A 25,853-nucleotide genomic window follows, 5' to 3' on the forward strand; every position below is an offset into this window, starting at 1 on the left:
ACATCTAGTGGAAAGCCTTCCCAGAAGAGTGGAGGCTGTTTTGGCAGCAATGTTCCAACATCTAGTGGAAAGCCTTCCCAGAAGAGTGGAGGCTGTTATGGCAGCAATGTTCAAACATCTAGTGGAAAGCCTTCCCAGAAAACTGGAGGCTGTTATAGCAGCGATGTTCCAACATCTAGTGGAAAGCCTTCCCAGAAAACTGGAGGCTGTTATAGCAGCGATGTTCCAACATCTAGTGGAAAGCCTTCCCAGAAAACTGGAGGCTGTTATAGCAGCGATGTTCCAACATCTAGTGGAAAGCCTTCCCAGAAAACTGGAGGCTGTTATAGCAGCGATGTTCCAACATCTAGTGGAAAGCCTTCCCAGAAGACTGGAGGCTGTTATAGCAGTAATGTTACAACATCTAGTGGAAAGGCTTCCCAGAAGACTGGAGGCTGTTATAGCAGCAAAGGGTGGACCAACTCCATATTAATGCCCATGTTTTTAGAATGAGATGTTTGACGAGCAGGTGTCCACATACTTTTGGTCATGTAGTGTATGTTCTAGCTACAGTTTACTGTGTACTGTACATGGGCTGTTTTTTTCTCTGGTTTCCTGGACACAGGTTATGCCTAGTCCTGGACTAAGAAGAATCTCAATGCCATGGGTTTTAATCCAGGACTAGCCTTCATCTGGGTCTGGGAAACTGGCCCATTAGGGTTTAGTCTGTATGTGTTCCTGTCCATAGGTCAATGGTGGCTCACCTTCTCTCTCCGTTAGTGAGTAGGGCTTGATCTCTCCGTCCGGCTTTTTGGGGGGAACCTTTCTCAACTGGGCCGCTGTTGAAGAATACAGTAGGCAATGGGGAAAACATTATGGCAACGTTATGGCGACCTTATGGCGACCCTGGGTACAAAGTGAGTAGACCTAAACATTCCGTCTTACCTTCATATAAACAAGCATCCTACTGGACTATACCTAAACTCAGCAAAAAAAGAAACGTCCTCTCACTGTCAACTGTGTTAATTTTTTTTTTTGTAAATATTTGTATGAACATGACAAGATTCAACAGCTGAGACATAAACTGAACAAGTTCCACAGACATGTGACTAACAGAAATGGAATAATGTTTCCCTGAACAAAGGGGGGTCAAAATCAAAAGTAACAGTCAGTATCTGGTCTGGCCACCAGCTGCATTACGTACTGCAGTGCATCTCGTCCTCATGGACTGCACCAGATTGACCAGTTCTTGCTGTGAGATGTTACCCCACTCTTCCACCAAGGCACCTGCAAGTTCCTGGACATTTCTGGGGGGGAATGGCCCTAGCCCTCACCCTCCGATCCAACAGGTCCCAGACGTGCAATGACAACTAGCTCAGTCCGATGATGCTGTGACACACCGCCCCAGACCATGACGGACCCTTCACCTCCAAATCGATCCCGCTCCAGAGTACAGGCCTCGGTGTAACGCTCATTCCTTCGACGATAAACGCGAATCCGACCATCACCCCTGGTGAGACAAAACCGCAACTTGTCAGAGAAGAGCACTTTTTGCCAGTCCTGTCTGGTCCAGCAACGGTGGGTTTGTGCCCATAGGCAACGTTGTTGCCGGTGTGTCTGGTGAGGACCTGCCTTACAACAGGCCTACAAGCCCCTCAGTTCAGCCTCTCTCAGCCTATTGCGGAAAGTCTGAGCACTGATGGAGGGATTGTGCGTTCCTGGTGTAACTCGGGCAGTTGTTGTTGCCATCCTGTACCCGGTGTGATGTTCGGATGTACCGATCCTGTGCAGGTGTTGTTATACGTGGTCTGCCACTGCCAGGACGATCAGCTGTCCGTCCTGTCTCTCTGTCTTAGGCGTCTCACAGTACGGACATTGCAATTTATTTCCCTGGCCACATCTGCAGTTCTCATGCCTCCTTGCAGCATGCCTAAGGCACGTTCACACAGATGAGCACGGACCCTGGGCATCTTCCTTTTGGTGTTTGTCCTATGTTTTCATAACTGTGACCTTAATTGCCTACCGTCTGTCTGTAAGCTGTTCGTGTCTTAACGACCGTTCCACAGGTGCATGTTCATTCATTGTTTATGGTTCATTGAACAACCAGACAGGGTCCTGAAAAAGGGACGTTTCTATTTTTGCTGAGTTTACTATAATATAGAACAAATGTTTTTGTCCAATAGCATTATGGTGTGCATTTTGATGAGACATTGAATTATAGTGGGTAGAGCCATATATACACACAGGTAGGTAGAGCCATATATACGCACAGGTAGGTAGAGCCATATATATACACAGGTAGGTAGAGCTATATATATACACAGGTAGGTAGAGCCATATATATACACAGGTAGGTAGAGCCATATATATACACAGGTAGGTAGAGCCATATATACACACAGGTAGGTAGAGCCATACACACACAGGTAGGTAGAGCCATACACACACAGGTAGGTAGAGCCATATATATACACAGGTAGGTAGAGCCATATATACACACAGGTAGGTAGAGCCATATATACACACAGGTAGGTAGAGCCATACACACACAGGTAGGTAGAGCCATATATACACACAGGTAGGTAGAGCCATACACACACAGTTGGTAGAGCCATATATATACACAGGTAGGTAGAGCCATATACACACACAGGTAGGTAGAGCCATATATACACACAGGTAGGTAGAGCCATACACACACAGGTAGGTAGAGCCATATACACACACAGGTAGGTAGAGCCATATATATACACAGGTAGGTAGAGCCATATATACACACACACAGGTAGGTAAGAGCCATACACACACACACAGGTAGGTAGAGCCATATACACACACACACAGGTAGGTAGAGCCATATACACACACAGGTAGGTAGAGCCATATATATACACAGGTAGGTAGAGCCATATATACACACACACAGGTAGGTAGAGCCATATATACACACAGGTAGGTAGAGCCATATATACACACAGGTAGGTAGAGCCATATATACACACACAGGTAGGTAGAGCCATATACACACACAGGTAGGTAGAGCCATATACACACACAGGTAGGTAGAGCCATATACACACACAGGTAGGTAGAGCCATATACACACACAGGTAGGTAGAGCCATATACACACACAGGTAGGTAGAGCCATATATACACACACAGGTAGGTAGAGCCATATACACACACAGGTAGGTAGAGCCATACACACACAGGAAAAGCCATATACACACACAGGAAGAGCCATAAATACAAACAGGAAGAGCCATAAATACAAACAGGAAGAGCCATAAATACAAACAGGAAGAGCCATAAATACAAACAGGAAGAGCCATAAATACAAACAGGAAGAGCCATAAATACAAACAGGAAGAGCCATAAATACAAACATATCTCTACTAGTCTCATATGCGTGTATATGGCTCTGGTAGTGGGTGGGACTACAAACAGGTCTATTATTATCAGTGGTGTGGGGAAGGCAGCCAGGGACATGGTTAGGGGCAGTGTATCTATCTGATCTCAGGGTAACCATAGCAGCCTGGTACCTGAGAGGCTAGCTCCAATATATGATCATATATCTACAGTAGATTGTAGATTGTGTCATATATTGGACCCAGCATGGGAGAGAAGCAGGGTAGTGATACACGAGAGAAAACAGAGAGAGAGAGAGAGAGAGAGAGAGAGAGAGAGAGAGAGAGAGAGAGAGAGAGAGAGAGAGAGAGAGGGAGAAAGAGAGAGGTAGAAAGAGAGAGGTAGAAAGAGAGAGGTAGAGGTAGAAAGAGAGAGGTAGAAAGAGCAAGGTAGAAAGAGAGAGGTAGAGAGAGAGAGAGAAAGAGAGGTAGAAAGAGAGAGAAAGAGAGGTAGAGAGAGAGAGGTAGAAAGAGAGAGAGAGGTAGAAAGAAAGGTAGAAAGAGAGAGAGCAGAAGAGAGAGACAGGAGAAACAGGGGCCCTGAGATCAACAAAGGGACAGAGCAGCTAAAGGAGAACGTAAAGAGGAAGTGGATGCAAGACAGGAGGTAGAAGAAGAAGAAAAGAAAGAGATTGAGAGTTCCTTACAAAAAGCCATACATTCCCTGATCCGTCGGAGGAGAGGGAGTCGAGCCTGTGAAAGTTTGGTGAAACAAAAGCCGCGTTTGGAAACCAGAATAACAGAAAATTTAACTGGGAAATAGTGTCACAGAACAGCCCTTTCCAGGGATAGTGACTCTCCAAAAATGTACATTGTTCTGGAGGAGGGTGCAAATGGGGAATTGGGACGTTTTTGTTGTTGTAGCCTACTCGTGTTAATTTAATGAAAATGGAAGATATTACGATATAGTACATCCCAGAAAAAGTGTTTTTCCAGCTACTATGGAGTTCAGATCGACATGCTTCAGCGGACTGAAATACAAAAAATGTCTGCTACATGCTTGTATTGGCAATGTATATAAAGACAGTATTATCAAATCATAAACACGCTGCTACAGACTTGGGTCTGGTATGAAACCTTCGAGTGGTTTAAGACCAAATACATTGACAGGATTATGGCAAATCTATCTACAGTGCCTTCGGGAAGTATTCAGACTCATGGACTTAAAATAATAATAATAATAATAAAGTCCTACACACAAAATCCTATAATGACAAAGCAAAAACAAGTTTAGAAATGTTTGCAAATGTATACAAATAAAAATGATATCACATAAGTGTTCAGTCCCCTTTACTCAGTACTTTGTTGAAGCACCTTTGGCAGTTTTATTTATCCTTTATTTAACCAGGCAAGTCAGTTAAGAACAAATTCTTATTTTCAATGACGGCCTGCCTTGTTCAGGGGCAGAACGACAGATTTTGTACCTTGTCAGCTCGGGGATTTGAACTTGCAACCTTTCGGTTACTAGTCCAACACTCTAACCACTAGGCTACCCTGCCGCCCCAGTGATTACAGCCTCGAGTCTTCTTGGGTATGACGCTACAAGCTTGGCACACCTGTATTTGGAGAGCTTCTCCCTTTTCTTCTCTGCAGATCCTCACAAGTTCTATCAGGTTGGATGGGGAGCGTTGCTGCACAGCTATTATCAGGTCTCTCCAGAGATGTACGATCAGGCTCAAGTCCAGGCTCTGGCTGGGCCACTCAAGGACATTCAAAGACTTCTCCCGAAGTCACTCCTGCATTGTCTTGGCTGTGTGCTTATGGTCGTTGTCCTGTTGGATGGTGAACCTTCGCCCCAGTCTGAGGTCCTGAGCACTCTGGAGCAGGTTTTTATCAAGGATCTCTCTGTACTTTGCTCCGTTCATCTTTCCCTCGATCCTGACTAGTCTTCTAGCCCCTGCCACTGAAAAATATCCCCACAGCATGATGCTGACACCACCACCATGCTTCACCGCAGGGATGGTGCAGGTTTCGTCCAGATGTGAAACTTGGTATTCAGGCCAATGTTTTCAATCTTGGTTTCATCAGACCAGAGAATCTTGTTTCTCATGTTCTGAGAGTCTTTAGGTGCCATTTGGCAAACTCCAAGTGGTCTGTCATGTGTGGCTTCTGTCTGGCCACTTTACCATAAAGGCCTGATTGGTGGAGTGCTGCAGAGATGCTTGTCCTTCTGGAAGGTTCTCCCATCTCCCCAGAGGGACTCTGGAGCTTTGTAAGAGTGACCATCGGGTTCTTGGTCACCTTCCTGACCAAGGCCCTTCTATCCCGATTGCTCAGTTTGACCGGGCAGCCAGCTCTAGGAATAGTCTTGGTGGCTCTCATTTAAGAATGATGGAGCCCACTGTGTTCTTGAGGACCTTCAATGCTGCAGAAATGTTTTGGTACCCTTCCCCAGATATGTGCCTCGACAAAATCCTGTCTCTAAGCTCTACGGACAATTCCTTCAACCTCGTGGATTGGATTTTGCTCTGACATGCACTGTCAACTGTGGGACCTTATATAGACAGGTGTGTGCCTTTCCAAATCATGTCCAATCAATTGAATTTACCACAGGTGGACTCCAATCAAGTTGTAGAAACATCTCAAGGATGATCAACGTAAACTTGAGCTCAATTTCGAGTCTCATAGCGAAGGATCTGAACACTTACGTAAATAAGATATTTCTGTTTTTTATATTTTGAAACATTTGCAAAAAAAATCCAAAACAGTTTTTGCTTTGTTATTATGGGGTATTGTGATGAGGATTAAAAAAAACATTTAATCAATTTTAATGTAACAAAATGTGGAAAAAGTCAAGGGGTCTGAATACTTTGCGGAGGCCCTGTATCTACCCATCTTTCTATCTGCAGAAAGTATTCACACCCCTTGATTTATTCCACATATTGTTGTGTTACAGCCTGAATTCAAAATGGATTCAATATTTATTTGTTTCACACCCATCAGTCTCTAATTAAGGTATGTGTGAGTGATGTCATATCAGACACCATCAGCCTCTAATTAAGGCATGTGTGAGTGATGTCATATCAGACACCATCAGCCTCTAATTAAGGTATGTGTGAGTGATGTCATATCAGACACCATCAGCCTCTTATTAAGGCATGTGTGAGTGATGTCATATCAGACACCATCAGCCTCTAATTAAGGTATGTGTGAGTGATGTCATATCAGACACCATCAGCCTCTAATTAAGGTATGTGTGAGTGATGTCATATCAGACACCATCAGCCTCTAATTAAGGTATGTGTGAGTGATGTCATATCAGACACCCCATAATTTAAAAGTGAAAACATTGTTTTTATACATTTTATCTTAAAGTAGGTTTCCAAACTTTTGACTGGTACTGTGAGTATTCACACCTCTTTGCTATGACACTCCAAATTGAGGTGCATCCTATTTCCTTTTGCCATCCTTGAGATGTCATTACAACTTGATTGGGGTCCACCTGTGGCAAATTCCATTGATTTGGAAAGAAACACACCTGACTATATAAGGTCCCACAGTTGACAGTGCATGTTAGAGCAGAAACTATACCATAAGATCTCAGATATAGAATTGTGATGAGGCATATATCTGCGGAAGGGTATAAAACAATTCTGTGTATGTATGTTTCCAAGATCACAGTGGTCTCCATTATTGGGAGAGTTGGCCGTGCGACCAAACTGAGCAACTGAGCAAGAAGGACCTTGGTCAGGGAGGTAACCATTTGACCACTCTGACAGAACTACAGAGTTCCTTGGCTGAGATGGTAGAACCTGCCTTGAAGGACACAGTCTCTACAGCACTTCACCAATAAGGACTTTATGGGCGAGTGGCCAGAGTGAAGGCACTCCAGAGAAAAAGGCACATGACAGCACACCTGCAGTTTGCAAAAAGTAATTTGAAAATATTCTGTGGCCTGATGAGACAAACATTTAACTCTTTGGCCTGATTGCAAAGTGTTATGTCTGGAGAAAACCGGGCACAGCTCATCACCTGTCTAACACCATCCCTACCGTGAAGCATGGTGGTGGCAGCATCATGCTATGGGGAAGCTTTTCAGTGCCAGGGACTAGGAGACTGGTAAGGATAGAGGGAACAATGAATGGAGCCAAATACAGGCAAATCCAAAATGAGAACCTGCTTCAGAGTTCAAACAACCTTAAATTGGGCCAAAGCAATGTTGAAATGGCTTCAGAACAGTCAAAACCCAGACTTGAATACCATTGAAAATATATGGAATGACTTGAAGATTGCTGTTCATCACCACTCCCCATCTAATTTTAACAGAGCTTGAGCTTTAATCGCTATTTTACCTTTATTTAACCAGGAAAGTCAGTTAAGAACAAATTCTTATTTTCAATGACGGCCTAGGAACAGTGGGTTAACTGCCTGTTCAGGGGCAGAACGAACCACTAGGCTACCCTGGCGCCCCAAATGTGCTTCTACAAAGTATTGACTCAGGGGTATGAACACTTATGTAAATTAGATATGTAATTTTCAATACATTTGCAAACATTTCTAAAAACCTGTCATTATGGGGTAGTTATGTAGATGGGAGAAGAACAAAAAATATTTAATACATTTTGAATTCAGGAAGTAAAAAGTCAAGGGGGTATAAAGGCCTCTGCAAGCTTCAGTTCGACTGGCCCCTATCCAAACTCGGATGAACCGAACGAGTGTGCTCGCATTCTCCCTTAAAAGACCTTCGCTTGAGAAACAAGGGGAAAAAAACAGTAATATAATGTTTGTCCATTTTGAGACTCCATAGCTAGACGTCACTTCTTCAAAAAAAGTCAGAAATCTGTCATTAATTTGGACGTTTTTGCAGAGGAGATATTAGGTGCGTCATTTTACATTAACTAAGATGTTTGGTGCAGTGTTTCTCAACGAAACAATGTGCATGAAAACGAGTCGTCTCCCGTTGAATGACAACAAAGACTTTATTGAAGAATCCCTACTGTTGACCAATCACCAACGAAGGGGCGTAGACTTCGGCTTGCCTCCAGAAAATGTTTTGTGTGCCCGAACACCCGAAAAAAAGTTCAAAAATCATCATAAAATGGCATCATAATACATGCAAACTCTTCTGAACTGTTTTGGAAGAATCCGGAAGCCATAAGTCAGCTGACAACACTAGGGTGTCTGTTGTAATGGGAACAGAGAGAGGCAGCCTACTCCACATTAGACGTGCCACTAGAAGGCACCTGTGAGGGTGTGGATGCCCACGCTAGTCCAAACCATACTCCTATTACCACACCACCACAGGCATGAAGAGACAACTGTTTGTGCGGCCAAATGGCACTCTTTTTCCTATTTAGTGCACTACTCTTGACCAGGACCCGCAGGGCTCTAGTATAAAGTAGTGCACTATATAGGGAAAGGAGAACCATTTGGGACACAGTCAGTTACACAACACTATTAATCCAAAACAACACAGATAGAATTAAGATATATAGGCAGAATATTCTGGAATATTACCTGATTTTTTGGCGAAGAAACCGTCAAACACCACAAAGTTATTGACCTAGTAAAAGAGAGAGAGAGAGAGAGAGAAAGAGAGAGAGGGTCAGGAAGAGAGAGAGAGAGAGAGAGAGAGAGAGAGAGAGAGAGAGAGAGAGAGAGAGAGAGAGAGAGAGAGAGAGAGAGAGAGAGAGAGAGAGAGAGAGAGAGAGAGAGAGAGAGAGAGAGAGAGAGAGAGAGAGAGAGAGAGAGAGAGAGGGGGAGAGAGAGAGAAAGAGGGAGAGAGAGAGAGAGAAAGAAGGGGACAGGGTCAGGAAGAGAGAGAGAGAGAGAGAGAGAGAGAGAGAGAGAGAGAGAGAGAGAGAGAGAGAGAGAGAGACAGAGAGAGACAGAGAGAGACAGAGAGAGAGAGAGAGAGAGAGAGAGAGAGAGAGACAGAGAGAGAGAGAGAGAGAGAGAGAGAGAGAGAGAGAGAGAGAGAGAGAGAGAGGGAGAAAGAAGGGGACAGGGTCAGGAAGAGAGAGAGAGAGAGAGAGAGAGAGAGAGAGAGAGAGAGAGAGAGAGAGAGAGAGAGAGAGAGAGAGAGAGAGAGAGAGAGAGAGAGAGAGAGAGAGAGAGAGACAGAGAGAGACAGAGAGAGACAGAGAGAGAGAGAGAGAGAGACAGAGAGAGAGACAGAGAGAGAGACAGAGAGAGAGAGAGACAGAGAGAGAGAGAGAGAGAGAGAGAGAGAGAGAGACAGAGAGAGAGACAGAGAGAGAGAGAGAGAGAGAGAGAGAGAGAGAGAGAGAGAGAGAGAGAGGAGCCAGAGAGAGAGAGAGAGAGAGAGAGAGAGAGAGAGAGAGAGAGAGAGAGAGAGAGAGAGAGAGAGACAGAGAGAGAGAGAGAGAGAGAAAGATAGAGAGAGAGAGAGAAAGAGAAAGAAGGGGACAGGGTCAGGAAGAGAGAGAGAGAGAGAGAGAGAGAGAGAGAGAGAGGGAGAGAGAGAAAGAAGGGGACAGGGTCAGGAAGAGAGAGAGATTGATGACTCGAAGGAAGATAAATAAATCACCAGGTAGATGATACATACATGACATCCAGGTAATGTATTTACCTAATCGTTAACCATAGGGCCAACATGATGAGTAAGGCTTTGGAGATTATTAACAGAATCGTTAACCATAGGGCCAGCATGATGAGTAAGGCTTTGGAGGTTATTAACAGAATCGTTAACCATAGGGCCAGCATGATGAGTAAGGCTTTGGAGGTTATTAACAGAATCGTTAACCATAGGGCCAGCATGATGAGTAAGGCTTTGGAGGTTATTAACATAATCATTAACCATGGGGCCAGCATGATGAGTAAGGCTTTGGAGGTTATTAACAGAATCATTAACCATGGGGCCAGCATGATGAGTAAGGCTTTGGAGGTTATTAACAGAATCATTAACCATGGGGCCAGCATGATGAGTAAGGCTTTGGAGGTTATTAACAGAATCATTAACCATGGGGCCAGCATGATGAGTAAGGCTTTGGAGGTTATTAACAGAATCATTAACCATAGGGCCAGCATAATGAGGAAGGCTTTGGAGGTTATTAACAGAATCGTTAACCATAGGGCCAGCATGATGAGTAAGGCTTTGGAGGTTATTAACAGAATCGTTAACCATAGGGCCAGCATGATGAGTAAGGCTTTGGAGGTTATTAACAGAATCGTTAACCATAGGGCCAGCATGATGAGTAAGGCTTTGGAGGTTATTAACAGAATCGTTAACTATAGGGCCAGCATGATGAGTAAAGCTTTGGAGGTTATCTCAGTCTGGAGGACACACTGTGGTGAAATCACAAACAGGAAGTGACTCATCGTGTGCATCCCAAATGGCACCCTATTCTCTTTATAGTCCACTACTTTGTACCAGAGCCCTATGGGTAACGTAGTGCACTATTTCTGACCAGGGCCCCTAGGGACACACTCATTGACCAACACGCTGTTGTTTATCATCACCTTTCCATAACACCCTTTTAACAACACCCTCATACCACCCTCATAACAACACCCTCATAACAACACCCTCATAACACCACCAACACCCTCATAACAACAACACCACCCTCTTAACAACACCAACACCCTCATAACAACACCAACACCCTCACAACAACACCCTCATAACAACACCACCACCCTCATAACAACACCAACACCCTCATAACAACACCAACACCCTCACAACAACAACACCCTCTTAGCAACACCCTCATAACAACACCAACGCCCGCATAACAACACCAACACCCTCAAAACAACAACACCACCCTCTTAACAACACCACCCTCTTAACAACACCACCCTCATAACAACACCACCCTCTTAACAACACCCTCATAACAACACCCTCATAACAACACCACCCTCTTAACAACACCACCACCCTCTTAACAACACCACCACCCTCTTAACAACAGCACCCTCATAACAACAACACCACCCTCATAACAACAACACCACCCTCATAACAACAACACCACCCTCATAACAACAACACCACCCTCTTAACAACAGCACCACCCTCTTAACAACAGCACCACCCTCTTAACAACAGCACCCTCTTAACAACAGCACCCTCTTAACAACAGCACCCTCATAACAACAACACCCTCATAACAACAACACCCTCACAACAACAACAACAACAACAACAACCTCATAACAACAACAACCTCATAACAACACCAACACCCTCATAACAGCAACACCCTCATAACAACAACACCCTCATAAAAACAACACCCTCATAACAACAACAACCTCACAACAACAGCACCCTCACAACAACAGCACCCTCACAACAACACCACCCTCATAACAACAACACCACCCTCTTAACAACAGCACCCGCATAACAGTAACACCCTCATAACAACACCAACACAACAACACCCTCATAACAACACCACCCTCATAACAACAACACCCTCATAACAACAACACCCTCACAACAACAACACCACCCTCTTAACAACACCACCACCCTCTTAACAACAACAGCACCCTCATAACAACAACAGCACCCTCATAACAACAACACCACCCTCACAACAACAACACCACCCTCATAACAACAACACCCTTACAACAACAACACCACCCTCATAACAACAACACCACCCTCATAACAACAACACCCTTACAACAACAACACCACCCTCATAACAACAACACCACCCTCATAACAACAACACCACCCTCATAACAACAACACCACCCTCATAACAACAACACCCTCACAACAACAACACCCTCATAACAACAACACCCTCACAACAACAACACCCTCACAACAACAACACCCTCACAACAACACCCTTATAACAACACCACCCTCACAACAACAACACCCTCACAGCAACAACACCCTCACAACAACAACACCCTCACAACAACACCACCCTCTTAACAACACCCTCATAACAACAACACCCTCATAACAACAACACCCTCATAACAACAACACCCTCATAACAACAACACCCTCATAACAACAGCACCCTCACAACAACACCACCCTCATAACAACACCACCCTCATAACAACACCACCCTCATAACAACACCACCCTCACAACAACACCACCCTCACAACAACACCACCCTCATAACAACACCACCCTCACAACAACACCACCCTCACAACAACACCACCCTCATAACAACAACACCCTCACAACAACAACACCCGCATAACAACACCAACGCCCGCATAACAACACCAACACCCTCATAACAACAACACCACCCTCTTAACAACAACACCCTCATAACAACACCACCCTCACAACAACACCCGCATAACAGCAACACCCTCATAACAACACCAACACAACAACACCCTCATAACAACACCACCCTCATAACAACAACACCCTCATAACAACAACACCCTCATAACAACAACACCCTCACAACAACAACACCACCCTCTTAACAACACCACCACCCTCTTAACAACACCACCACCCTCTTAACAACACCAACACCCACATAACAACACCAACACCCTCATAACACCACCAGCACCCTCATAACAACACCAACACCCACATAACAACACCCTTACAACAACAACACCACCCTCATAACAACAACACCACCCTCATAACAACAACACCACCCTCATAACAACAACACCCTTACAACAACAACACCTCCCTCATAACAACAACACCACCCTCATAACAACACCACTCTCATAACAACACCACCCTCACAACAACACCACCCTCACAACAACACCACCCTCTTAACAACACCCTCACAACAACAACACCCTCATAACAACCTGAGGGAGTATTTTGATCTCAAGTGAAATATTGTCTCATCAGATAAAACATGAAAACCTTTATAATTATAAGATATTATACATCTTCATAAACGGGTTTAAAATGTGTTCAACTGATTTATTGTTTGAATACTCCTAAAATGTTGGTGGTATATATATATATGTATAATTCCATCTCTGCTTACAAAACGTGTTTTTCTAGGACTATTTAATTGACCTACTTTGCTTTAGTCGTCTGGAGGTGAGGAGTCACATGACTGATGACGGCTGACTGTATCTCAGTTTGACGGCTGACTGTATCTCAGTTTGATGGCTGACTGTATCTCAGTTTGACGGCTAACTGTATCTCAGTGTGACGGCTGACTGTATCTGAGTTTAACGGCTGACTGTATCTCAGTTTGACGGCTGATTGATGGCTGACTGTATCTCAGTTTGACGGCTGACTGAATCTGAGTTTGACGGCTGACTGAATCTGAGTTCGACGGCTGACTGTATCTCAGTTCGACGGCTGACTGCATCTCAGTTCGACGGCTGACTGCATCTCAGTTCGACGGCTGACTGCATCTCAGTTTGACGGCTGACTGCATCTGAGTTTGACGGCTGACTGCATCTCAGTTTGACGGCTGACTGCATCTCAGTTTGACGGCTGACTGCATCTCAGTTTGACGGCTGACTGCATCTCAGTTTGACGGCTGACTGCATCTCAGTTTGACGGCTGACTGCATCTCAGTTTGACGGCTGACTGTATCTCAGTTTGACGGCTGACTGTATCTCAGTTTGACGGCTGACTGCATCTCAGTTTGACGGCTGACTGCATCTCAGTTTGACGGCTGACTGTATCTCAGTTTGACGGCTGACTGCATCTCAGTTTGACGGCTGACTGTATCTCAGTTTGACGGCTGACTGCATCTCAGTTTGACGGCTGACTGCATCTCAGTTTGACGGCTGACTGCAACTCAGTTTGACGGCTGACTGTATCTCAGTTTGACGGCTGATTGACGGCTGACTGTATCTCAGTTTGACGGCTGACTGTATCTCAGTTTGACGGCTGACTGTATCTCAGTTTGACGGCTGATTGACGGCTGAATGTGTCTCAGTTTGACGGCTGACTGTATCTCAGTTTGACGGCTGATTGACGGCTGACTGTGTCTCAGTTTGATGGCTGACTGTCTCAGTTTGACGGCTGACTGTATCTCAGTTTGACGGCTGACTGTGTCTCAGTTTAACGGCTGACTGTGTCTCAGTTTAACGGCTGACTGTGTCTCAGTTTAACGGCTGACTGTATCTCAATTTGACGGCTGACTGTATCTCAGTTTGACGGCTGACTGTATCTCAGTTTGATGGCTGATTGACGGCTGACTGTATCTCAGTTTGACGGCTGACTGTATCTCAGTTTGACGGCTGACTGTATCTCAGTTTGACGGCTGACTGCATCTGAGTTTGACGGCTGACTGCATCTCAGTTTGACGGCTGACTGCATCTCAGTTCGACGGCTGACTGTATCTCAGTTCGACGGCTGACTGTATCTCAGTTTGACGGCTGACTGTATCTCAGTTTGATGGCTGACTGCATCTCAGTTTGATGGCTGACTGCATCTCAGTTTGATGGCTGACTGCATCTCAGTTTGACGGCTGACTGCAACTCAGTTTGACGGCTGACTGTATCTCAGTTTGACGGCTGATTGACGGCTGACTGTGTCTCAGTTTGACGGCTGACTGTATCTCAGTTTGACGGCTGACTGCGTCTCAGTTTAACGGCTGACTGTGTCTCAGTTTAACGGCTGACTGTGTCTCAGTTTAACGGCTGACTGTGTCTCAGTTTAACGGCTGACTGTGTCTCAGTTTAACGGCTGACTGTATCTCAGTTTGACGGCTGACTGTATCTCAGTTTGACGGCTGACTGTATCTCAGTTTGATGGCTGACTGTATCTCAGTTTGACGGCTGACTGTATCTCAGTTTGATGGCTGACTGCATCTCAGTTTGACGGCTGACTATCTCAGTTTAACGGCTGACTGTATCTCAGTTTGACGGCTGACTGTATCTCAGTTTGACGGCTGACTGTATCTCAGTTTGACGGCTGACTGTATCTCAGTTTGATGGCTGACTGTATCTCAGTTTGATGGCTGACTGTATCTCAGTTTGATGGCTGACTGTATCTCAGTTTGACGGCTGACTGTATCTCAGTTTGATGGCTGACTGTATCTCAGTTTGATGGCTGACTGTATCAGTTTGATGGCTGACTGCATCTCAGTTTGATGGCTGATTGTATCTCAGTTTGACGGCTGACTGTATCTCAGTTTAACGGCTGACTGTATCTCAGTTTGATGGCTGACTGTATCTCAGTTTGATGGCTGACTGTATCTCAGTTTGATGGCTGACTGTATCTCAGTTTGACGGCTGACTGTATCTCAGTTTGATGGCTGACTGTATCTCAGTTTGATCAGTTTGATGGCTGACTGTATCTCAGTTTGACGGCTGACTGTATCTCAGTTTGACGGCTGACTGTATCTCAGTTTGACGGCTGACTGTATCTCAGTTTGACGGCTGACTGTATCTCAGTTTGACGGCTGACTGTATCTCAGTTTGACGGCTGACTGTATCTCAGTTTGACGGCTGACTGTATCTCAGTTTGACGGCTGACTGTATCTCAGTTTGACGGCTGACTGTATCTCAGTTTGACGGCTGACTGTATCTCAGTTTGATGGCTGACTGTATCAGTTTGATGGCTGACTGTATCTCAGTTTGATGGCTGACTGTATCTCAGTTTGACGGCTGACTGTATCTCAGTTTGACGGCTGACTGTATCTCAGTTTGATGGCTGACTGTATCAGTTTGATGGCTGACTGTATCTCAGTTTGACGGCTGACTGTATCTCAGTTTAACGGCTGACTGTATCTCAGTTTGATGGCTGACTGTATCAGTTTGATGGCTGACTGTATCTCAGTTTGATGGCTGACTGTATCTCAGTTTGATGGCTGACTGTATCTCAGTTTGATGGCTGACTGTATCAGTTTGATGGCTGACTGTATCTCAGTTTAACGGCTGACTGTATCTCAGTTTGATGGCTGACTGTATCTCAGTTTGATGGCTGACTGTATCAGTTTGATATGCCCAGGGGACTAATGGAAATCTACATGTACTTTTATCTAATAGTACCATCCTGCCTGCGTCATATCCATATCAAATCAAATCTTAATTGCACCAGTCATGCTTTCTATATTTAGCCCATACCCCCTTCACCTCCTGTCTTATCTCAGTCTGAAACCGTTTGTTTATGATATTTTCATAGCTATTTTCATTATATTAGGCTGTTGGTGTCAGGCCTGTATAATCATTTACCAGTTTTGGGGTTGGAGAGACCGCTCCGAAATCATACCTGAGGTACACTGTTTTTCAGACAGTAATGCTTCTCCAGGAAAGAGAGGAACTTAGGGGAGGGCCTGTCGTAAGCCATCATCACCGGCTCTACCTTTTTGTGCTGAACATGGAGGGGGGGGGGAGAAAAGAAAAATGGAGCAATTACCACACGTCTCAACGAGCAAACAGACATTTAGGAAAACACCCTCATTGACAACCCTCTGTAATCTCTAGCAATATCACTTCTAGTGTAGCGACTCTGCCTCCAACACATTCCAGTCTGTGTGCTCTAGTTTTCATAGCCTGGGGTGTGTTCATTACACTGATTCTGTTGCAAAAGAAAAATGTTTAGTCCCAAACGCTCTTTAACACGACATAAAAGCTGTTGTGTTCTTAAATGGAAGTGGTAGTTTAATTTTAATTGTATGGTTTCCACAAGCTGCCATTCCAAACTGAATAGTCTACAAAGTACTTGGCACAAGTTGCACATCTATAAATGACAGATTCTTCCGCGTGGTTCCTTCCAACTTCTTCCAGACCCTTATTTCTTTTTTTTTTAAAGAGAGACACGACTGAACTACAACTTCCGTTTAAGAACAAAACGGAACTCAACGGAGTTTACATTAAACGGTTTCTGTTGCAAAATGTTTTGTAAAAGAATCGGCGTAATCAATACACCCCGAGTCAAACCAGACTGAGTGCTCCGCTCAACAATCATGAGAGCAGGGGGTGTATTCATTAGTGCAAACTGTAGGAAAAAGCTTTGTAACAAAAAACTTCTTATGAAAACAAGTTTCTTATCGGACAAATTCAGGTAGGTCCCTTGTCGTTTGCTTCCCAGTGAATATACCCCAGCATTCAGTCAGGCGTAACCATTCAGTGTTCATCCCTTCTGTCCAGGGTTGGAGTCAATTTGAATTGAAACATCTCAATTCAGGAAGTGATTTGAATTTACAATGGACAAATTTAAAACATTTAAAAATAAATATCTCCTTCGCAGTTTATTGAGAAATCATTACTGACAAATGCAATTTTTCAATTATTGAATTGGATTTCAGTTTACTCCAATTCGAATTGACCCCGTCCCAGGTAAACCCCAACCCTGCATCTGTCCCAGGTAAACCCCAACCCTGCATCTGTCCCAGGTAAACCCCAACCCTGCATCTGTCCCAGGTAAACCCCAACCCTGCATCTGTCCCAGGTAAACCCCAACCCTGCATCTGTCCCAGGTAAACCTCAACCCTGCATCTGTCCCAGGTAAACCCCAACCCTGCATCTGTCCCAGGTAAACCCCAACCCTGCATCTGTCCCAGGTAAACCCCAACCCTGCATCTGTCCCAGGTAAACCCCAACCCTGCATCTGTCCCAGGTAAACCTCAACCCTGCATCTGTCCCAGGTAAACCTCAACCCTGCATCTGTCCCAGGTAAACCCCAACCCTCTATCTGTCCCAGGTAAACCCCAACCCTGCATCTGTCCCAGGTAAAGGCGTGGTGTCTGTCTCACCTGCAGCATGAAGCTAAACAGCTCTAGTCCGTAACCGTGCCTCTGAAGGTTCTCTTTCACAAAGAAATCCAAGACACACAGAGGCTCTGTCTCGACATGCGCCCCCTGCTGGTCCTAGGGGGACATTACAATGAATTAGATTCAACGCAATGTTATGCAATTCATAATTCAAGTCAATTCTCAACTGAATCTAATTCAGCTTTGACGAATCCATTCAGGGGCAATTAGGAGTAATCAAAAGCATTATACATAGGGAAACTAGTACATTTGAAAAGGCCTGTCACAATTACAATTCTGGATGAATATTCGAAAATAAAATAACAGGTTAATATGACTGGTAAATAGATTGAATAGAACCTGTAACCCTGGTAATATGACTGGTAAATAGAATGAATAGAACCTCTAACCCTGGTAATATGACTGGTAAATAGAATGAATAGAACCTGTAACCCTGGTAATATGACAGGTAAATAGAATTAATATAACCTCTAACCCTGGTAAATAGAATGAATAGAACCTCTAACCCTGGTAATATGACTGGTAAATAGAATGAATAGAACCTGTAACCCTGGTTAGTAGTATTGTAACAGTCTAATGATTGATGTATTGTAACAGTCTAATGATTGATGTGTTGTAACAAACAGTCTGTAATGATTGATGTATTGTAACAGTCTGTAATGATTGATGTATTGTAACAGTCTAATGATTGATGTATTGTAACAGTCTGTAATGATTGATGTATTGTAACAGTCTAATGATTGATGTATTGTAACAGTCTGTAATGATTGATGTATTGTAACAGTCTGTAATGATTGATGTATTGTAACAGTCTGTAATGATTGATGTATTGTAACAGTCTAATGATTGATGTGTTGTAACAAACAGTCTGTAATGATTGATGTATTGTAACAGTCTGTAATGATTGATGTATTGTAACAGTCTAATGATTGATGTATTGTAACAGTCTAATGATTGATGTATTGTAACAGTCTGTAATGATTGATGTATTGTAACAGTCTAATGATTGATGTATTGTAACAGTCTAATGATTGATGTATTGTAACAGTCTATGATTGATGATTGATGTATTGTAACAGTCTAATGATTGATGTATTGTAACAGTCTGATTGATGTATGATTGATCTAATGATTGATGTAACAGTCTAATGATTGATGTATTGTAACAGTCTGTAATGATTGATGTATTGTAACAGTCTGTAATGATTGATGTATTGTAACAGTCTAATGATTGATGTATTGTAACAGTCTAATGATTGATGTATTGTAACAGTCTAATGATTGATGTATTGTAATGATTGATGTATTGTAACAGTCTGTAATGATTGATGTATTGTAACAGTCTGTAATGATTGATGTATTGTAACAGTCTAATGATTGATGTATTGTGTCTAATGATTGATTGTAACAGTCTAATGATTGATGTATTGTAACAGTCTAATGATTGATGTATTGTAACAGTCTAATGATTGATGTATTGTAACAGTCTGTAATGATTGATGTATTGTAACAGTCTGTAATGATTGATGTATTGTAACAGTCTGTAATGATTGATGTATTGTAACAGTCTAATGATTGATGTATTGTAACAGTCTGTAATGATTGATGTATTGTAACAGTCTAATGATTGATGTATTGTAACAGTCTGTAATGATTGATGTATTGTAACAGTCTAATGATTGATGTATTGTAACAGTCTGATTAATGATTGATGTATTGTAACAGTCTAATGATTGATGTATTGTAACAGTCTAATGATTGATGTATTGTAACAGTCTAATGATTGATGTATTGTAACAGTCTGTAATGATTGATGTATTGTAACAGTCTAATGATTGATGTATTGTAACAGTGATTGATGTATTGTAACAGTCTAATGATTGATGTATTGTAACAGTCTGTAATGATTGATGTATTGTAACAGTCTGTAATGATTGATGTATTGTAACAGTCTGTAATGATTGATGTATTGTAACAGTCTAATGATTGATGTATTGTAACAGTCTGTAATGATTGATGTATTGTAACAGTCTGTAATGATTGATGTATTGTAACAGTCTGTAATGATTGATGTATTGTAACAGTCTGTAATGATTGATGTATTGTAACAGTCTAATGATTGATGTATTGTAACAGTCTGTAATGATTGATGTATTGTAACAGTCTGTAATGATTGATGTTTTGTAACAGTCTAATGATTGATGTATTGTAACAGTCTGTAATGATTGATGTATTGTAACAGTCTAATGATTGATGTATTGTAACAGTCTGTAATGATTGATGTATTGTAACAGTCTAATGATTGATGTAAATAAAACTACATAAACTACAGCCACAGCTAATATAAACTACTACCACAGCTAATATAAACTACAGCCACAGCTAATATAAACTACAGCCACAGCTAATATAAACTACTACCACAGCTAATATAAACTACAGCCACAGCTAATATAAACTACAGCCACAGCTAATATAAACTACTACCACAGCTAATATAAACTACAGCCACAGCTAATATAAACTACAGCCACAGCTAATATAAACTACAGCCACAGCTAATATAAACTACAGCCACAGCTAATATAAACTACTACCACAGCTAATATAAACTACAGCCACAGCTAATATAAACTACAGCCACAGCTAATATAAACTACAGCCACAGCTAATATAAACTACAGCCACAGCTAATATAAACTACAGCCACAGCTAATATAAACTACAGCCACAGCTAATATAAACTACAGCCACAGCTAATATAAACTACTGCCACAGCTAATATAAACTACAGCCACAGCTAATATAAACTACAGCCACAGCTAATATAAACTACAGCCACAGCTAATATAAACTACAGCCACAGCTAATATAAACTACAGCCACAGCTAATATAAACTACAGCCACAGCTAATATAAACTACTACCACAGCTAATATAAACTACAGCCACAGCTAATATAAACTACAGCCACAGCTAATATAAACTACAGCCACAGCTAATATAAACTACAGCCACAGCTAATATAAACTACTACCACAGCTAATATAAACTACAGCCACAGCTAATATAAACTACAGCCACAGCTAATATAAACTACAGCCACAGCTAATATAAACTACAGCGACAGCTAATATAAACTACAGCCACAGCTAATATAAACTACTACCACAGCTAATATAAACTACAGCCACAGCTAATATAAACTACTACCACAGCTAATACAAACTACAGCCACAGCTAATATAAACTACAGCCACAGCTAATATAAACTACAGCCACAGCTAATATAAACTACAGCCACAGCTAATATAAACTACTGCCACAGCTAATATAAACTACAGCCACAGCTAATATAAACTACAGCCACAGCTAATAAAACTACAGCCACAGCTAATATAAACTACTACCACATCTAATATAAACTACAGCCACAGCTAATATAAACTACAGCCACAGCTAATATAAACTACTGCCACAGTTAATATAAACTACAGCCACAGCTAATATAAACTACAGCCACAGCTAATATAAACTACAGCCAGTTAATATAAACTACTACCACAGCTAATATAAACTACAGCCACAGCTAATATAAACTACAGCCACAGCTAATATAAACTACTTCCACAGCTAATATAAACTACAGCCACAGCTAATATAAACTACTTCCACAGCTAATATAAACTACAGCCACAGCTAATATAAACTACTACCACTGCTAATATAAACTACAGCCACAGCTAATATAAACTACAGCCAGTTAATATAAACTACTACCACAGCTAATATAAACTACAGCCACAGCTAATATAAACTACAGCCACAGCTAATATAAACTACTTCCACAGCTAATATAAACTACAGCCACAGCTAATATAAACTACTACCACTGCTAATATAAACTACAGCCACAGCTAATATAAACTACAGCCACAGCTAATATAAACTACTACCACAGCTAACATAAACTACAGCCACAGCTAATATAAACTACTGCCACAGTTAATATAAACTACAGCCACAGCTAATATAAACTACAGCCACAGCTAATATAAACTACAGCCAGTTAATATAAACTACTACCACAGCTAATATAAACTACAGCCACAGCTAATATAAACTACAGCCACAGCTAATATAAACTACTTCCACAGCTAATACAAACTACAGCCACAGCTAATATAAACTACTTCCACAGCTAATATAAACTACAGCCACAGCTAATATAAACTACTACCACTGCTAATATAAACTACAGCCACAGCTAATATAAACTACAGCCAGTTAATATAAACTACTACCACAGCTAATATAAACTACAGCCACAGCTAATATAAACTACAGCCACAGCTAATATAAACTACTTCCACAGCTAATATAAACTACAGCCACAGCTAATATAAACTACTACCACTGCTAATATAAACTACAGCCACAGCTAATATAAACTACAGCCACAGCTAATAAAAACTACTACCACAGCTAACATAAACTACAGCCACAGCTAATATAAACTACAGCCACAGCTAACATAAACTACAGCCACAGCTAATATAAACTACAGCCACAGCTAATATAAACTACTACCACAGCTAATATAAACTACAGCCACAGCTAATACAAACTACAGCCACAGCTAATATAAACTACTACCACAGCTAATATAAACTACTACCACAGCTAATATAAACTACTACCACAGCTAATACAAACTACAGCCACAGCTAATATAAACTACAGCCACAGCTAATATAAACTACAGCCACAGCTAATATAAACTACAGCCACAGCTAATATAAACTACAGCCACAGCTAATATAAACGAGAGCCACAGCTAATATAAACTACTTCCACAGCTAATATAAACTACAGCCACAGCTAATATAAACTACTACCACTGCTAATATAAACTACAGCCACAGCTAATATAAACTACAGCCACAGCTAATATAAACTACTACCACAGCTAACATAAACTACAGCCACAGCTAATATAAACTACAGCCACAGCTAATATAAACTACAGCCACAGCTAATATAAACTACTACCACAGCTAATATAAACTACAGCCACAGCTAATATAAACTACTACCACAGCTAATACAAACTACAGCCACAGCTAATATAAACTACAGCCACAGCTAATATAAACTACTACCACAGCTAATATAAACTACTATCACAGCTAATACAAACTACAGCCACAGCTAATATAAACTACAGCCACAGCTAATATAAACTACAGCCACAGCTAATATAAACTACAGCCACAGCTAATATAAACTACAGCCACAGCTAATATAAACGAGAGCCACAGCTAATATAAACTACTTCCACAGCTAATATAAACTACAGCCACAGCTAATATAAACTACTACCACTGCTAATATAAACTACAGCCACAGCTAATATAAACTACAGCCACAGCTAATATAAACTACTACCACAGCTAACATAAACTACAGCCACAGCTAATATAAACTACAGCCACAGCTAATATAAACTACAGCCACAGCTAATATAAACTACAGCCACAGCTAATATAAACTACTACCACAGCTAATATAAACTACAGCCACAGCTAATATAAACTACTACCACAGCTAATACAAATACAGCCACAGCTAATATAAACTACAGCCACAGCTAATATAAACTACAGCCACAGCTAATATAAACTACAGCCACAGCTAATATAAACTACAGCCACAGCTAATATAAACGAGAGCCACGGCTAATATAAACTACAGCCACAGCTAATATAAACTACAGCCACAGCTAATATAAACTACTACCACAGCTAATATAAACTACTACCACAGCTAATATAAACTACTTCCACAGCTAATATAAACTACAGCCACAGCTAATATAAACTACTACCACTGCTAATATAAACTACAGCCACGGCTAATATAAACTACAGCCACAGCTAATATAAACTACAGCCACAGCTAATATAAACTACTACCACAGCTAATATAAACGAGAGCCACGGCTAATATAAACTACAGCCACAGCTAATATAAACTACAGCCACAGCTAATATAAACGAGAGCCACGGCTAATATAAACTACAGCCACAGCTAATATAAACTACAGCCACAGCTAATATAAACTACTACCACAGCTAATATAAACTACTACCACAGCTAATATAAACTACTTCCACAGCTAATATAAACTACAGCCACAGCTAATATAAACTACTACCACTGCTAATATAAACTACAGCCACGGCTAATATAAACTACAGCCACAGCTAATATAAACTACAGCCACAGCTAATATAAACTACTACCACAGCTAATATAAACGAGAGCCACGGCTAATATAAACTACAGCCACAGCTAATATAAACTACAGCCACAGCTAATATAAACGAGAGCCACGGCTAATATAAACTACAGCCACAGCTAATATAAACTACAGCCACAGCTAATATAAACTACTACCACAGCTAATATAAACTACTACCACAGCTAATATAAACTACTTCCACAGCTAATATAAACTACAGCCACAGCTAATATAAACTACTACCACTGCTAATATAAACTACAGCCACGGCTAATATAAACTACAGCCACAGCTAATATAAACTACAGCCACAGCTAATATAAACTACTACCACAGCTAATATAAACTACTTCCACAGCTAATATAAACTTCAGCCACAGCTAATAAACACTACAACTAATAAACACTACCGCTAATAAACTACAACTAATAACAGATGACACAGACAATGGGATTTGTTAGCCTTTTCATGCCCTGCCTCCTCTCCACTTACTGATATCTGAACAAGAGAGCCTCATCGAAATTGCAACAAGCGGTTCTGTGAAAATTGAATTCATCAGAAGCCACTGACAGATTTCTGGATAGGGCTGCGCTCAGAGTATCCTGCCTTGGCAAATCGCGCTGTTAAGACACTGATGCCCTTTGCAACCACGTACCTATGTGAGAGTGGATTCTCGGCCCTTACTAGCATGAAAACTATATACAGGTATAGACTGTGTGTGGAAAATGATTTAACACTGAGACTCTCTCCAATACAACCCAATATTGCAGAGTTATGTGCATCCTTTCAAGCACACCCTTCTCATTAACCTGTGGTGAGTTATTCACCATTTTTGATGAACAAATAAGGTTTTATAAGTAAGATATATTATTATTTGTGCCCTGGTCCTAAAAGAGCTCGTTGTCACTTCCCACGAGCCGGTTTGTGACAAAAACTCACACTCATTCCTATGTTTAATAAATGTATTGTATAGTGTGTTGTGTGGCAGGCTTACAATGGTGGGGGAAAAAAAACATTTGAGAGTCCGCTGCCCCTGGTACCACTGTGCTAGAGGTATTACCATTAGTAGTAGAGGTATTACCATTAGTAGAAGAGGTAATAACATTAGTAGTAGAGGTATTACCATTAGTAGTAGAGGTATTACCATTAGTAGTAGAGGTATTACCATTAGTAGTAGAGGTATTACCATTAGTAGTAGAGGTATTACCATTAGTAGTAGAGGTATTACCATTAGTAGTAGAGGTAATACCATTAGTAGTAGAGGTATTACCATTAGTAGTAGAGGTATTACCATTAGTAGTAGAGGTATTACCATTAGTAGTAGAGGTATTACCATTAGTAGTAGAGGTAATACCATTAGTAGTACAGGTATTACCATTAGTAGTAGAGGTAATACCATTAGTAGTAGAGGTAATACCATTAGTAGTAGAGGTATTACCATTAGTAGTAGAGGTATTACCATTAGTAGTAGAGGTAATACCATTAGTAGTAGAGGTAATACCATTAGTAGTAGAGGTAATACCA

The 25,853-nt window shown here is 41.6% G+C and overlaps 1 protein-coding gene across 9 annotated transcripts in view; it reads right to left on the reverse strand.

The window, feature by feature from the left end:
- atat1 (alpha tubulin acetyltransferase 1) overlaps positions 1–25,853 on the reverse strand; it is a 46,792-nt gene that overhangs the window by 9,583 nt on the left and 11,356 nt on the right. For 5 of the 9 annotated variants that reach the window (XR_008070072.1, XM_052469307.1, XM_052469308.1 and 2 more), the window contains exons 5-9: positions 18,007–18,120; positions 16,521–16,622; positions 8,846–8,891; positions 4,036–4,081; positions 744–818 (exon numbers count right to left, since the gene is read on the reverse strand). Coding sequence is in view for 7 of the 9 variants with exons in the window: in XM_052469307.1 (XP_052325267.1) it covers positions 744–818; positions 4,036–4,081; positions 8,846–8,891; positions 16,521–16,622; positions 18,007–18,120 (383 nt within the window). In the remaining 2 variants the exon portion in view is untranslated. The remainder of the gene's footprint in view (positions 1–743; positions 819–4,035; positions 4,082–8,845; positions 8,892–16,520; positions 16,623–18,006; positions 18,121–25,853) is intronic. The other 4 variants (XR_008070071.1, XM_052469304.1, XM_052469305.1 and 1 more) reach the window with 1 other exon arrangement.

Source organism: Oncorhynchus keta, chromosome 19 (genome assembly GCF_023373465.1).
Source record: "Oncorhynchus keta strain PuntledgeMale-10-30-2019 chromosome 19, Oket_V2, whole genome shotgun sequence".
Taxonomy (NCBI): Eukaryota; Metazoa; Chordata; class Actinopteri; order Salmoniformes; family Salmonidae; genus Oncorhynchus; species Oncorhynchus keta.